At 31.8% G+C, this 14,388-nt stretch overlaps 1 protein-coding gene across 1 annotated transcript; it reads right to left on the bottom strand.

Annotated features, from left to right (window-relative positions):
- LOC137811562 (U-box domain-containing protein 6) lies at window positions 1-4,715 on the bottom strand. The gene is made up of 6 exons (XM_068613347.2): window positions 4,408-4,715; window positions 3,735-3,840; window positions 3,128-3,313; window positions 2,854-2,961; window positions 1,368-2,530; window positions 1-982 (listed from the first exon to the last, which is right to left on the bottom strand). The coding sequence occupies exons 2-6, from the start codon at window positions 3,783-3,785 to the stop codon at window positions 199-201; spliced, it is 2,292 nt and encodes a 763-aa protein (XP_068469448.1). The 5' UTR covers window positions 3,786-3,840; window positions 4,408-4,715; the 3' UTR covers window positions 1-198.
- Between the last annotated feature and the right edge of the window lie 9,673 nt (window positions 4,716-14,388).

Here is a 14,388-nt window from a genome sequence, read left to right as displayed (position 1 = left end):
AAAGAGAAGGAAACTAACACTTAGAATTAGAAAAATTGATGTTACAAAGAGGAAAGCGAAAGAAGAACACAAAATCCATAAATTACACAGGTCTGTACATTTCTTCTTCGCTTTGAACCAAAAATTAAGCAGCACCCATGGGAACAGGAAGTAGAAGGCAGGGCCACAAAAGAGTATAGATACAACAACCAAAGGAACTCAACACTGGTAAACAGAATAGCTCTTGCTTTTCCAGAAAAAGCTAAAAGCTCTCCCAGACTTTCTTCTTGAAATTGACTTGCATAGTGGTTTCATTTCAGCTGGAGGCATAGACAAATCACTAGTTTCAGGTGGGCACTGATGTGTCTTAACTGGTGAATGGTCCCGTCGCTGCTCTCGGAACAGCATCAAGAGTTTCTGAGCTTTTTCTCTGCCTCTTGGGGTCCCATTCACTGATATTGAAACCAATGCTGGTATAACCCCTTCTTGCAAGACCATGTCACAACACTCCTCACTTCTACTGCACAAAATTAGGAGACAAGTCACAGCTTGCTCCTGTTCCAAGAGCTCACCGGTGTCCAGTATAGAAGCCAGTGCACTAACAAGTCCGGGAGTTGATACAATTTCCTCCCTTCCAACTTGAGAAGTAGCTAAATTTATCAAAACAGCTATGCATCTTTCTGTCCACATGCAATCATCGTCTCCTTCAAGGAATTGTAAGCCACTAATGATGCCAGATGAAAGGAGGTATTGAATATTGGAGGGCACAGTAGAAAGATTATAGAGAGCATGGAGAGCATCTTGCTTGCATTGAATATCAGAGTCAGATTGGAGAAGCTGGATTAGGAACTGGATAGCCTGACTCATGCCAATCATTGGCTTGGCTTCTTCAAGGCAAGAGAGATTCAAATAGAGGGCAGTTGTACAACCATAAGAACTAGTTTTAGAAATCATTTCCTCCAACAATGATAATACTCCAGCTGATAACATAATTTCCTTATTTCTGTTGAAAAATAAAGATCAACTTCATGTTAATAGTGTGCAGAGGTTAAAAAGAATATATGAATTTAGAAGGAGTTAATGAAACACTAACTCCACCATATCGGTAAATTCCAGCCACATTATTGTTGGTATATATTAAATGAATCAGAGTCTAAGCAATGAAGAAATTATGTATATTATCGAGTTGTAGATGCATTCAATCTGGGCAGTGATCAATTTTTCACATCTACTTGCACTATGCAAATCTTAGTGATCAGTTTTGATCATCAATGGCTTTGGCTAAAACACAACATAATGAATCTCAAATACAAAGAACTGTATTGATTTTGTAATAATAAGAAAAGAAGTTTTACTTGATGACTAAAAACTGGAAATATAAAGCAAACCTGTTATTATCCACAGCCAGGTTGAAGAGAGCCATTGTTCCACTTTCCACAGCCATTACACTACCTTCATGGACAGCTGATTGCAAGAACTGCAAAAGTGCTTCGACAAACCCATTAGCCCCCATAAAAATCCTGGCTTCCTCGTCATCCCTCAGCAGCAACCTTAACTGTTCTACCACTTCACATTGCCTCCTCCAATTGTTCCCCTCAGTCAAAACTTTCAGAAAGTTAAAATACTGCTCAGTGTCTTCCTCTTGTGCAGACACACTTTCAGTCCCCTTTTGCACAGATTCCTCTGGGATACCACTCTCTTCCAAAGAAACCACATCAACACCCTTCAACTTGCAAGAGTTGACACTATCTACAGATTTTGAATTTGTAGATTCAGACTCTGATAATAAAAATTGCCAGTAGTTAAGGTCAAGAGATTCAGGAGGGCCTTCAGGAATAGGAACTCCATTTTGTTCACACCAACTAGTAACAAGGCCCTTAACACAGTAATTAGGAGTCAAACAAAGATGTGAAAGTTTCTGCTGGGTCTTTGGGCATTTGTTGTGACCATCACTGAACCATTTTTCTATACAAACTCTTTCATATGTTTGCCCAGAAGCAATAATAACAGGATCATACATAAGTTGCAGAGATATCGGACACCTTAACTCTTCAGGTGGAAGAGGCATCTGCCCTGATTTCCTACAACTATTTGGTTTGAAATTAAAGCAACTGAATTTGGAAAGCTGTCTGTCAAAGGCTTGACAATGACTACCAGGAACACTGTCCCCAATAGATCCCTGAACAGTGGGAGAACAAGGTGCAGAACCCTGAGAATCATTGTCATCTGAGAATTCACTTCTAAATAATTTGGAGTATTTCCTCATAAGATGCAAGAGATATGCAATAATTGATTCCTTCCGCTTGTCTTCCTCTGATCGAGCCCTTTCTAGGAGTTTCTTGAGAGCTCTTCTTTCAGCAAGAGCTGCTCTTGAAGATGTAATTCCAAGTCCAGTAGCAGCCTGGTGAAAACATTCAAGCTCATTGCTGTCACTAGAATCATTAAACTTTCTTCCCTGTTGGAGCAATGCAATCAAATCATTGCCGACTTGTTTTTCTGATGGGTCAAGTGCAAATTCTATTGTCACAAACTCATTCACAATCTCCTGAACCTGAACAGGTAATTAGTCAGTCAAACCTCAGACCAGGCTAAACATTGACAATGATAACAAGAGCAAAATTTGCACATGTGAATATGAAAAGGCCAGTGTTACAGAAAGCAAAATCCAGATGAAAACGAGGGCATTCAATTATTTTGGAATAACAAAATCAAACATCTAAAATAGGGCCACTCATTCATATGATCACAACAGAAATCAGTAAGAATAAGAGGCTCCACATGATAATAATGGAAATGGAACCATGAACCTAAACTAACCAACCCTAACCCGCAAAAAAAGAATATGGCATCAGCCATGTTGCTAAATAATATTACCTGACACCCAATAGATTGTGGAACAATTTCTTCCACCCGTCTAAGACTATCTTCAAGAGCAGATTTAGCTTTCTCAAATTTTAGGAGGACAGAATCTGCAGTTATAGCCTGCATCACAATTTATGTAATAAGTAACATATTTTACAAAAATGCATTTCAAATAATTTCACCCACCATCATCAGGAGACAAGTGCTTCATGAGATAAGGTAAAATAAAAACTGTGTACTTAGAAACATAATCAGCAAATAAAACTATAAAAGAAATAAATCGTACCAAGTAAAGTTTACTACACTCTGAGCAGTGCTGAAGAACATTCTTGACTTTCTCCAAGGCTACATGCAATGAACATAATGCCTGAATACCAGATTTACTCCTTGGCCTAGCAGCTTCTAAAGAAGGAAATACAGACAATACTTTGCAATATATAATAGAAAGAGTCTTGCACATTTGTCCGTGTAACTGCATAAGAGACCAGATAGACAATGATCAGAATACATTATTACAGAAAATAAAATTTAAAAAAATTTGACACAACGAGAAAAAACCAGAGCAAGAAAAACAGTATTTCAACAGTCCGTTACTGTTTTCTTTTCATTTGTCCAGAAATGAAAAACATTTTCTCAAATAGCAGTTACGATAACCAGGTGAAAAAAATCCATGCACCTTTGAAGGTAGACAGATTAAACTGTTTTGCTTAATTGAATACCTAAAAATAACTTGGCTACCTAATTGAATAAGAAACGGGTTTCGCTTTCCTACCTAATTGAATAAGAACATAAAAAAGACTGTATACACTGTAAAAGCAATTGTCAATCTACTACACAAAAAACATTAGAATTCCCAAAAATAGAATTTAAAATAATCAAAGATGTAATAATACCTTAGCATCAGTTGCAGTAAATAGATTCTCTTCAACCTCAGCAACATCCATCGTTCAAAGCACTGTCCGTGTTAACTTAAGTACCAAATAATCTCAACTATTTTAGCTGCAAAACCAAAAGGCAAGAAAGAAAGTTAACCCAGAAAAAACAGATGCTCAAAATCAAACTTCAAAAAACATGGAAAGAATAAGGAAGCAGAAAACAACAAATTCCATTTCGCTATACTTCAAAGTATAACATAAAAAATATCATGATATTTCAGGCATGATTATTCCATTTTATGCAGCGATAAAGCAAACAAACCACGGTACCAAGCCAGCAAAACAAGAAAAAGGCCAAGTAGCCAATAGCCTTTCGCTTGCCATACCCTTGATTTTCCCGAAATAAGAAGAACAAAATTCGCAACACCTCTCTCCCAAACTGAATAACACACCACGAGAATAAACAACAGATTGCACACGTCGCTAAATTTTCAAAACACCCTTCGAAACAACACAAGCATCACCGAATACTACAAATAATAATAATTATCCATCGGAAGCGGAACAGTGATTCAAAATATACAGCAGTTTCATCAACCCAGAACATTCACCAAAACAAATTGCAAAAAGTAAACCAAAATCTGCAGGATAAGGAATAGGGCTAGGGTTTTGGAACCAAACCGAAACATACCGAGCTGAAACACAAGTAAAAATCACAAGGAGGCTTCATTAAAAGGAGAAGAAGAAAGGATTGGAAAATTTTGGAGAGGGTGAGTGTGAGAGAGCAGTGAGAAAGAGAGCTTTGCTTTGGTTGCGAGTATAGGAATTAAAACTGAACGGTCTATTTCTATTTTTGTTTTTTTATTTTTGGGTTTGGAGATGAACAAATGAACAATTATTGTTAATTAATTGGTTTCAAGAGATTAGTTTTGGTTTGTGTGCATGCGTTGTTTTAAGTTAATGTTTGTTTTCAAATGAGTTTCGTTTCGTTTTGTTTTCAAAGGGGGAAGTTAGATTTTGCGCCGCTTTTATCTCCCGGTTCAGCACCGGCCCACAGTTGCCGACAGACCTCGTCGTTTTGTCGCCTAGCGGAATTGTCACAATTTTGTGCAATCACCATTTTACCCCCTCCCCTGTCCCCTACTGTTATTTTCTCAAGTTTGAAAAACCAATGGATTCGTTTTAACTTCCACGTTTAAATTCAAATATACTCTTGCCATGATTACTTCTAACATCTAGTTTTATAAGAATGCTTTGATTTTATTGGATCAATATCTTGTACGATTATTTTAATATTATTTTTGTTTGTATCAAACCTTTGTTATTTAAATTATTATCATAGAAATATATTTGTGTACAATTTAAGTTTTCTCAACAATCAACTTCTGTTTATGAAAAAAAAATGTTTCTATAAAAATACACAAATAAGATTAAATCGCTTTCAATTAAGTTACAAATTGTTTTCATTAATTATCAAGGAAAAACGTATAATGCAATCAATGGTAGATTATATATTAATTTTCTTAAAGAAATATACAAATATTTGTTTAGTAGTTGGTGAACACTTATTTTAGTTAAAACTTTATGAATTTATTAACCCACTTATATTTATATATATATATATATATATATTATTTTCTATGTTTTTTTCGTTTTAACAAAGACAAAATAATAAAGAAAAATTTTAAGGACAACTTTGAATTTACTCCCCTAAATTTATAAGCGTCATGATATTAAATCTTTAAAAAAAATTAGTTACCTAATTTGTCTTTGAGTTTGTTGTTATATTAATTTTTTTTAATGTTTTGTATCCAAATGAATCTCTGAAATTTTAGTCAACATCGAAATGGCGGCTGTTCTTAAAAATAGGTCTACTTAGTCAAAATAGTAAGAAGTTTGTTTTAAACGTTAAAATGATATAAAAGGAGATGACACGTTTGAAGAGGTAAAAGACTTTTTTTTAGATGTATTTATTGGTTGGACGAACACATTTTCGTTCGAAAGATACATTTGATTATTCGAAATAGATTTTGTTGACCAAAATTATTAAGAGCATGTTAAGTTAGTTTCACGCTTAAAGCAATTTTTTTTTTTTTCGTTTGCATTTAACTGTCTCAAACATGGTGCAACCAAGTTTGGTTTCAAATGGAATTTTGACCCGAGAACATTGTAATTTCTTTTCAAATTCAACGAAAGAACATAACGTGATATATATATATATATATATAAAGTATTTTTTTTAAATAAGATAAGAAATATAAAACAAAATATTAAGTATAAAGGAATTGAAACTAAATGTTAGTATATTGATAAGAATAAAGTTTTAATCTAAAATAGTAAATGAGGTATTTGTGGTTAAAAAAAATTACAGTGAGTATATTAATGTGAAATGGTCATCTATATAGGATATTTTATGGTTTATTGATATTAATTTTTTTTATCATCAAATATAATAATAGTATCAAAATTAATAATTTGTCTGGATAATCGATCCAAATAAGTATAATAAAGTGGTCTTTATAAACAAGTGTGTCATAGTAATACTATGATTAAATGTCATTATCGAGGTATATATGGTTAAAAAAATATTTTCACTCAAGAGAGTGTACAATGAGTAAGAAATTCACACTTCATATATTATTTATTAGGAATCTAATACTTTGTTTGCTTTAAGGGTTCCACTATTGAAAATGAGATATTAGGAAATATCTATGGTTTGGATCAATGGATGTGCAGGAAAGAGAGGAGAGTGGATCCGTGTGAACCGTGATTAATGCAAAAATTGGAGGGAAAAACCATGTAGGATGGTGGTGTTTTCCCATTTTGTCATTGTCTTTACTTTGTTATTCATGCAATAATATATATATATATATATTAATACATTTTATTTCTATTATATTTTTCATCATATTCTATCATATTTCATACTTTGTTTTATATATTTTATCTTCTTTATAAATAAATTTCTTGTACAATTCACCACTTCTATCAGTTCAGGCGGAAGGTAAGGAGGAGTGGTACAATTAGGTCTTCTCTTCGATATGCGATATCAGTATGTCAAGCTCTACATGTAATCTTTTTCATTATAAAATGTCCTCTAAACTATCTACATGATTTATGTATCTACATACAATTTAAATAAGTGAATAGAGAAAACTTTCAAAATGTACAAATAAATGGTGAATTTATAAACTTACATTTTATACCTTTTAAGAAAATTAAAAAAATCTCACACAACTATCACAAACTTCAATGAAATTTTCTCACAAATCCTTAAGCCCCAGTTATTTTTAATGGAAAGACTGTCCACAAGAGGGGATGAACACCGATATCAACTATTTAGACCTAGTGATGTGTATAGAAGTGTGAGGAAGGATATCCCTAATGAAAATCACATCCCTCTCACATGCAATGTTGTAGAAAGACATATCAACATTGATGATTTGTCTAATTTATCTCATATTTTAACAAGCTGAAGGAAAAAATAATGAAGAAACAAAACAAAACAAAAAAGATCAAATCATATTATAAAATAAAAATATTAAATATATTTATAATAAAAATATAAATATTATCTAATTTATAATAAAATTAAAAAATCTTTTTCAATCATCACCCCCACTTACTTACAAACTTGAATAAATTTTCTTTACAAATTCACTCTAACATACCTCAATTCAAATACATTCATTTTCTTTCTACTTTCCTCTCAAATCTCCACACATCTATCTCCTTAAATCCTCACACATCCTCTTACCAATCCAAACATAACCTTAATCCAAACAAAACATAAATATTGGATTTGGCCGATATTAAATTAAATTATTTTAATTAAAAATCAATTTAAAAATTTGTATTGAATTAATGTTAGTTTAATCAGCATTTTAGATTCGATCTTAAAAAATCTACACTAATAAAATAGATTTAAGATTCCTTGGAGATGGGATGTAAATCCAACACTAATATTAACTAATTAATTTCAGTTTTTTTAATCTTCTCTAAAATTATCATTTAGCAGAATTTGGCATCCATTGATTATAGTGAAAATTATGTATGGTTGATAGGGAGGAGTTTATCTTGCACTTTAAGATCAGTTTCCATTAATTCTCAGTTTTCCTTTTGAATTCCTTGCAAAATATCTCATTATCCCCGTCAATGTTGTACATGAAACCATCTTAAACTCCAAGAAAAATTAATATCTCCATCGCTAGATATGGAAGAATTTGTAAACCAGATGCATGATAACTTCATACAAAAAAATGCTAAATATACTACAAGAACAAGTATTAAAAAAATAACCGTATAAAATTCTTAGTATATTGCTAATAAATAAAGATATTATTTTAATTTAATTTCATATGGGTCGTTTAAAATTAAAAAAATAACATTTATACAGTATAAAGAAACTGTTTACCCTTTATATATAGTTGATTCTTTTCAATTTCAAACAACTGGTATTTATAAAATCTACACTAAAATAACATCTTTATTTACGTTCATGCTTAAACAATCTGAAATTATCATTATAGAGACATTTTCCATACTTAACAATGACCAAGATTCTCACTCGTAACAAAACAACTGTTCCCATAATTTTCAATTTGATTTCCTCTGAAAAGTGGAGTCATGTTGGAGGAGTTTGGCGGCTGTGGCGGTGGAACCGTAGAACATGGCATTGGTGGATCTTAATGTAGGTTCTGTAGTTTCTTCTCTTGCAACGTTGTGATGAGGTTAAGCTTCAAACTTTCCAAAGAGATCTTGAACTGTTCAAGATCCTCCAAACCCATATCCTCAGAGGAGAGATTCCACCAAGGAGGAAAGCGAGAGCTATTCTTTTCTGCCCCTTTCATCTCTTTCAAGAGCTTCTGTTTTTCTTTCAACTTATCCTGCTCCTTCTCGCTTGTATCGCTGCAATGTTGAGACGACCCTCCGTCAAATACTTGTTAGGATAGACTCAAACCTGCCTCTGATACCATGTTACGAAGTGGACTTTAAGCTTAACTCAACCTCATAAAACCGGCTCATAAGGTTGAGGTTTGCACACACTTATATACAATGAAATGTCCTTATCTCTAGTCGATGTGGAATCTCCAACACTCAAAGAATGAAAATCTAAAAAATATAAGAGTCCTGATATATTGACACATGACGCTACAGACGTGACAATGATGTAGTAGAATGAGATTGTGCACTAACGAACAATGCGATCAATATTACAACGGTTCTTAATAACAACCGGTGTAATATATATTTTTTACTCAAAATAACACATATTACATCGGCTAAGTCATCTAACCGGTGTAATATATAACCCATATTCAGAAGACATGGAAGGTTGTTCCGAAGACGGTGGTATTGAATCAGAGAGTTTCGCCTTCGATCCTTGCGGTGAAGGGCCTTACACTGACGTTTCCGACAGTCTAATCATCAAATGGCAGTGTTCTATGGATCTGTTTCGACGTCGACCAGTTCCGCGCCATCGTCCACAACAGTGGATGCACGCGGTCCTTGCTGTTAGCGTCGTTCCTAGTGCGTCGTCACGTCGAGCGTGGCAACGACGATCTCGACGAGGCGCTGGAGGTTCTTGACGGTGTCGAAGCCGAGAGCATAGTGTTGGTGATCTGGGAGGAGCTTATCGAACGATGACTTAGCAATCTGGAAAGGGTCGCAACCCATGAGAACGACGACTTTCAACTCAGCCTCGTAGCAGAGGAACTCGTCGAGGAGGCAACGAAACCAGGATATAGAGAGGATGACGTCATCGGAAGAGTCCTTGGTGGTGGTGGACAAGAGTTGGAAACAACGGACGTGCTTCTGAAAACATTATTGTTACAAAACTGCCTTTACCACATCATCATTGTCACATCATCATTTTTTATCACTTTAGCAACATCAAATGTATATGATAGTGTAGAGGGTGTATCAAATGTATATGATGGTGTAGAGGGTGCTAAAAGAAACATTTTTCAAAACATAAATCACACAATGTTTAGGTGGGAGTTCACTTTTATAATGTCCTGATGTGGCACCACTCTTTTTCATTGTATTAAACTGATATAAGTTAAAAATGGGTATGAGTTGTTATTATTATTTGACCAAAGACTAAAATAAAATGGAATTAATGATGGATGATGAATGGCACGTGATTGTCTCCTGGAATAGATGAAACAGAGGGAAACAGAGGGCAACAGAGGGCACGTTCTGTGCATGAAAGCAACAGCACCAGTGGAAGAAACAAAATCCAGCTCAAAACGCAAAACGCAATGTTTATTTGCTTCGAATTTAAGAAAACCCATAATTATAAATTATGACTCAACAATGTTATACTTTTTACTGCTAAAAAAATTGCTAGTTATTTTTTCAACTTACCTGTTTATTCAAATGTTTATTCTGCTAACTTTAAATTAGATATTTTACTCCATAACATGAAGATAATAAGTTAGAAATTTTACTCATATAACTAAAATAAAAACATAAAGCCTTAATTAGTTAAAGTTTTACATACCTTATAAATTTACGTATTTTTAATTAAGTTTTTACATTAAAAAAATCATTTTATTTAGGTGTCTAATTTTTTATATTTTTATTTAAAACCCATATTATTTAATTATGTCGTCAAAATAATGACTTCCGGATTCAATTCTGTATTATTTGATTTTCGAGTATCTTCTAATTTGTCAACTCACTTTCAAATAAAGGAGGAGTGAGTTGACTTTGAGAAAAAAAAATGAGTTGACCAATAAAGATGAGAAAACAACAATAGCAGTCATATAATCGTTGATATCAAAATTAAAAAAATTAATGATAGGATATTTAAATAAAAGTAAAAAAAAAAAAGGCAATAAAACATTTTTCTAAAATAAATATTTTAAATTGACAAGTTACTTAAAACTTACTTAAATCAAATATATACTTTATTTTATTAATAATTTTTTAAGGATTAAGTTCTATTATATGATATTTTTATTTATAATATTTAAAAAATTAATTATGAATAAGTTAACTTTTATGTTTAAATTAATTTTAAAAAAATGATTTATAAAATGAGGTTGTATCTATTTATATGATATAAAATGTCTTTATCTTTAATTGATGTGGCATATATCAAGAAGTGAATTTTAAATTTAGTTCAATCTTATAAAACTGATTTACAAGATGGGGTTTGTACCCACTAAAATACTCTACTAATACTCTACTATCTTTATTTTTAGTTGATTTGAAATCTTCAATATAAATTAATATTATAAGATGATCCAAATCTATTTGGGGTGAGGGATAGTAATGAAAAATGAAAAGAAAAAAACAGAATTGAGGGAGTGATTGGTGGCATAAGCCAAGGAAGGCTACATGTCTATATTGCAGTGTGTATTGTTGTTTATTGAGCAGTATCTTTCCATTATAAAAGATATCTCATTGAGTTCTATCCTATTTCCAGTATTAATACCCGTTACTATCAGATAACAATATAGCTAAGAAAATATGAGCATTGTTCCCAATCAAATACACCATAGAGCAGCAAAAATTATCACATCACCACAAAATTTTACAGTGATCCTACAAAATGCTCTAAAATTAACCAATAAAATTGAGCCCGTGTTAAGTACACAATATTTAATGAATTACTTACTATGGCATGAAGTGCAATTGGTTTCAACAGTCACTAATTAAATTTGATATGTTATACTTTTAGGTTCTTTTGGAACTATATATGAAGCTGAATGGAATGGCTCGGTAAGTCCCTCTCTTTTTCTTTCATAAGTTTTTCAGCATTTATCATTGTATATTGCAAATTCAACTAAATCATGTGTAATATATTAATATGTGAATGACATCTCTATATATATACAAATATTTTAATAGATCTGAGAGAGTGAATTTGAGATGATTTAAAGAAAAAATGTAAAGAAAGTTATGATGTTTTGATTAAGGTAAATATAGTGAAAAGTATAAGAAAAATTTATGAAAGTTTGTGAGTGATGTGATGGGTATGATTAAAATTGTATTTTTTTTATATTTAAAAATTGTTGAAAATTAATTTGATTGATTATTTGTGAATTATTGTAACATCCCTAATTTTTACACATACATAAAAAAACAAAAGGAAAACAAACACTATCTACTTAACATATGAATATATACAACTATCTCATAATTGTATCTAAAAAAAATATCTCTCTTCATAGGGATTTTAATATATACATCAAAAGTTTTAAAAACTAAAAAGAGTATTCAAATAAAATTAAAGCTATAAAGCTATCACATCCTCCAGCTGCTCACTGAGGAGCTCTATTACCTACAATCTCATCGGCTCCCGTGTACAACACGATCATCACATAGATAAAGAAACAAACACAAACAAATAACAGGGTAAGTTAGCTATATATATATTTTTTATATGATTTTAATTTTAAATTAATAAACATAATTCATCAAGTCTCATACAATTTCTCAAACCATCAAGTGTCTATTAAAATTCATAATTTATCTTTTACATGTCAAACTTCTACCGACTCACAACACAAACACTTGGTTATACCTCCAGAAGACTTGTGTGTTGACTTAGACTTAGAAATCTGCACATGTCATACTATATCATTGTGAAATCCACACAGTTATGTGCATAAATAATCTCTCTCCTAGTATGACAAGGTTAACTCATATAATAGGTCAAAATTAATTATCTTTCAAACAACTTACACATGCATATGAACTTCCTTCGACTCTCACCACATGAATAACTTCATCTATATGATTCCATTATCTCAAGAGAGTCATGATATCTCCTTCTAGACGAATCCATAGTCAATGCACTCCTAAACAATCTTAACACAATATTTTCTTTCTTGAAAATACTATGTCTTAATTAAAATTTATATTCTGAATCTCACAATATCCAACATCAAACAATCAAATCATACCAAAGTTTAGAATTTCCATAACACACAACAATTCATTTACTAATCATATAAATGTTTAATTAAAGAGATTTTCAATTAAATATACATGAAATAAAAGTTTACATAATTTATAAGTTAAACAATACAGGAATAAATAAACCAACCTTTTAAAAGCAAATATAAAACTTTTAATTTTTTTACAGAGAGTCTAGTTTGAGCGAGAATGGGTCTCGCTCAAGCAAAAATTCTCATGCTTAAGCGAGATTCAACCCGAGAGCACCTAGAATTTCATCTTAGGTCTCGCTTGAGCGAGAATTTACTCACTTGAGTGAGAAGGGACCTAAGAGCACCTCCTTTTTCATTTTATTCTCATTTGAGCGAGAATTATCTCACCTGAGCCAAATATGCAGAAAAATTCTGCATAAACTTGTTATACCTATTAAATTCTAAACCAACATTTCATTCAATTGGTAAATTTATAAATCTACACATTATATTTACAGTTCATGCTCAGAATTATACAAGCACTCTCATTGAGTCATTGAGATAGTATATCAATTTATACACATATATGATTTCTAAATCAAAATTAAGCAATCAATTCTCATCAAACATCTCATTTAACTTGATTCCACAAACTATTCAAATACATTCACTAACTCATTCAATTACAAACTCATATAAATTCTACCACATCTACTATATCTACCATTTCACATTTCAATTTTAATCAATTTCCAATCGACTCAAAACAAGAAATCCCGCAAACAAAAATTTGGAATTGGTGACCACATCACCTTCACATCCAGATCTTCTAGCCTAAGGTTCTATTGAAAATTTAAAGTAACTTCCCTTACCTTTAAAACAGATGCTCACTAAGAGTTTCAAACCTACCAAAAGCTTCAAGAGTAGCTTAACCTGCACCATAGAGTTCTAATAAAAAATCTAACTATACCACTAGAACTCTAAGCTAACAAAGACTAATCTTAAAGCTAAAAGGATCACATGCGTAAACTTAGATCGAGACAGATCTACAAGTTCAAAATTTAACTCAAAGAGAAAAGTAAAATTGAACTTATTCTATTAGAGATTTTGATCGGATAGTCTTTGTAGTCTTCGCTGCCAGGAGTCTAATGACGGACTCCGATTGTCAAACTTAATGATGATTTCAGTTTACAAACACAAGTTAGAGTGAAATAAGTTATGGTAAATCTAGTCATATTAGACCTTATCAAGTATCTTCCTTTAGTGAGCTTTTTTAACATGCTTGTTAACATTTCTCTACCATAAATATAAGTAATGATCATTCTTCCCTTCTTGATAGTAAGTCAGTGGACCTCCATATGCTTTTAAAAATCTTCAAAGATTAAATCAATATAATCAACACATTGAGTCCAATACAAATACTCTCAATTTTTCATCACAATTCTCCAATTGTCTTAAAATTTATAACATTATAATTAACCACTTGCACTACATTATGCTCTACAACATATACTTCATCTATAATTTTTGATATATTAAAGATATCTAATTAATAAAAAAAAACAGGTCCCATAAAAAACATTTACACAAAAAAAGTTACAAATTAAACATTCTTTATATGTATAAACCATGTAACATAATTGTGTAATATGTTATATATCTTCTACTTGTCCATATACTTTTGAAGGATTAGAAAGGAAAAATAAAGTGCAAGAAAGGAGAACAAAAATAAAGAGAATGGAGAATGAAAAAGCAAATCTTGTCGAGAAATTGTCGAAAGAGATAATGTG

Source organism: Phaseolus vulgaris, chromosome 2 (assembly GCF_051622355.1).
Source record: "Phaseolus vulgaris cultivar YP4 chromosome 2, ASM5162235v1, whole genome shotgun sequence".
In the NCBI taxonomy this organism is placed as follows: Eukaryota; Viridiplantae; Streptophyta; class Magnoliopsida; order Fabales; family Fabaceae; genus Phaseolus; species Phaseolus vulgaris.
Note: the sequence above shows the minus strand (reverse complement) of the source record. Positions and strands in the feature narration are given on the sequence as shown.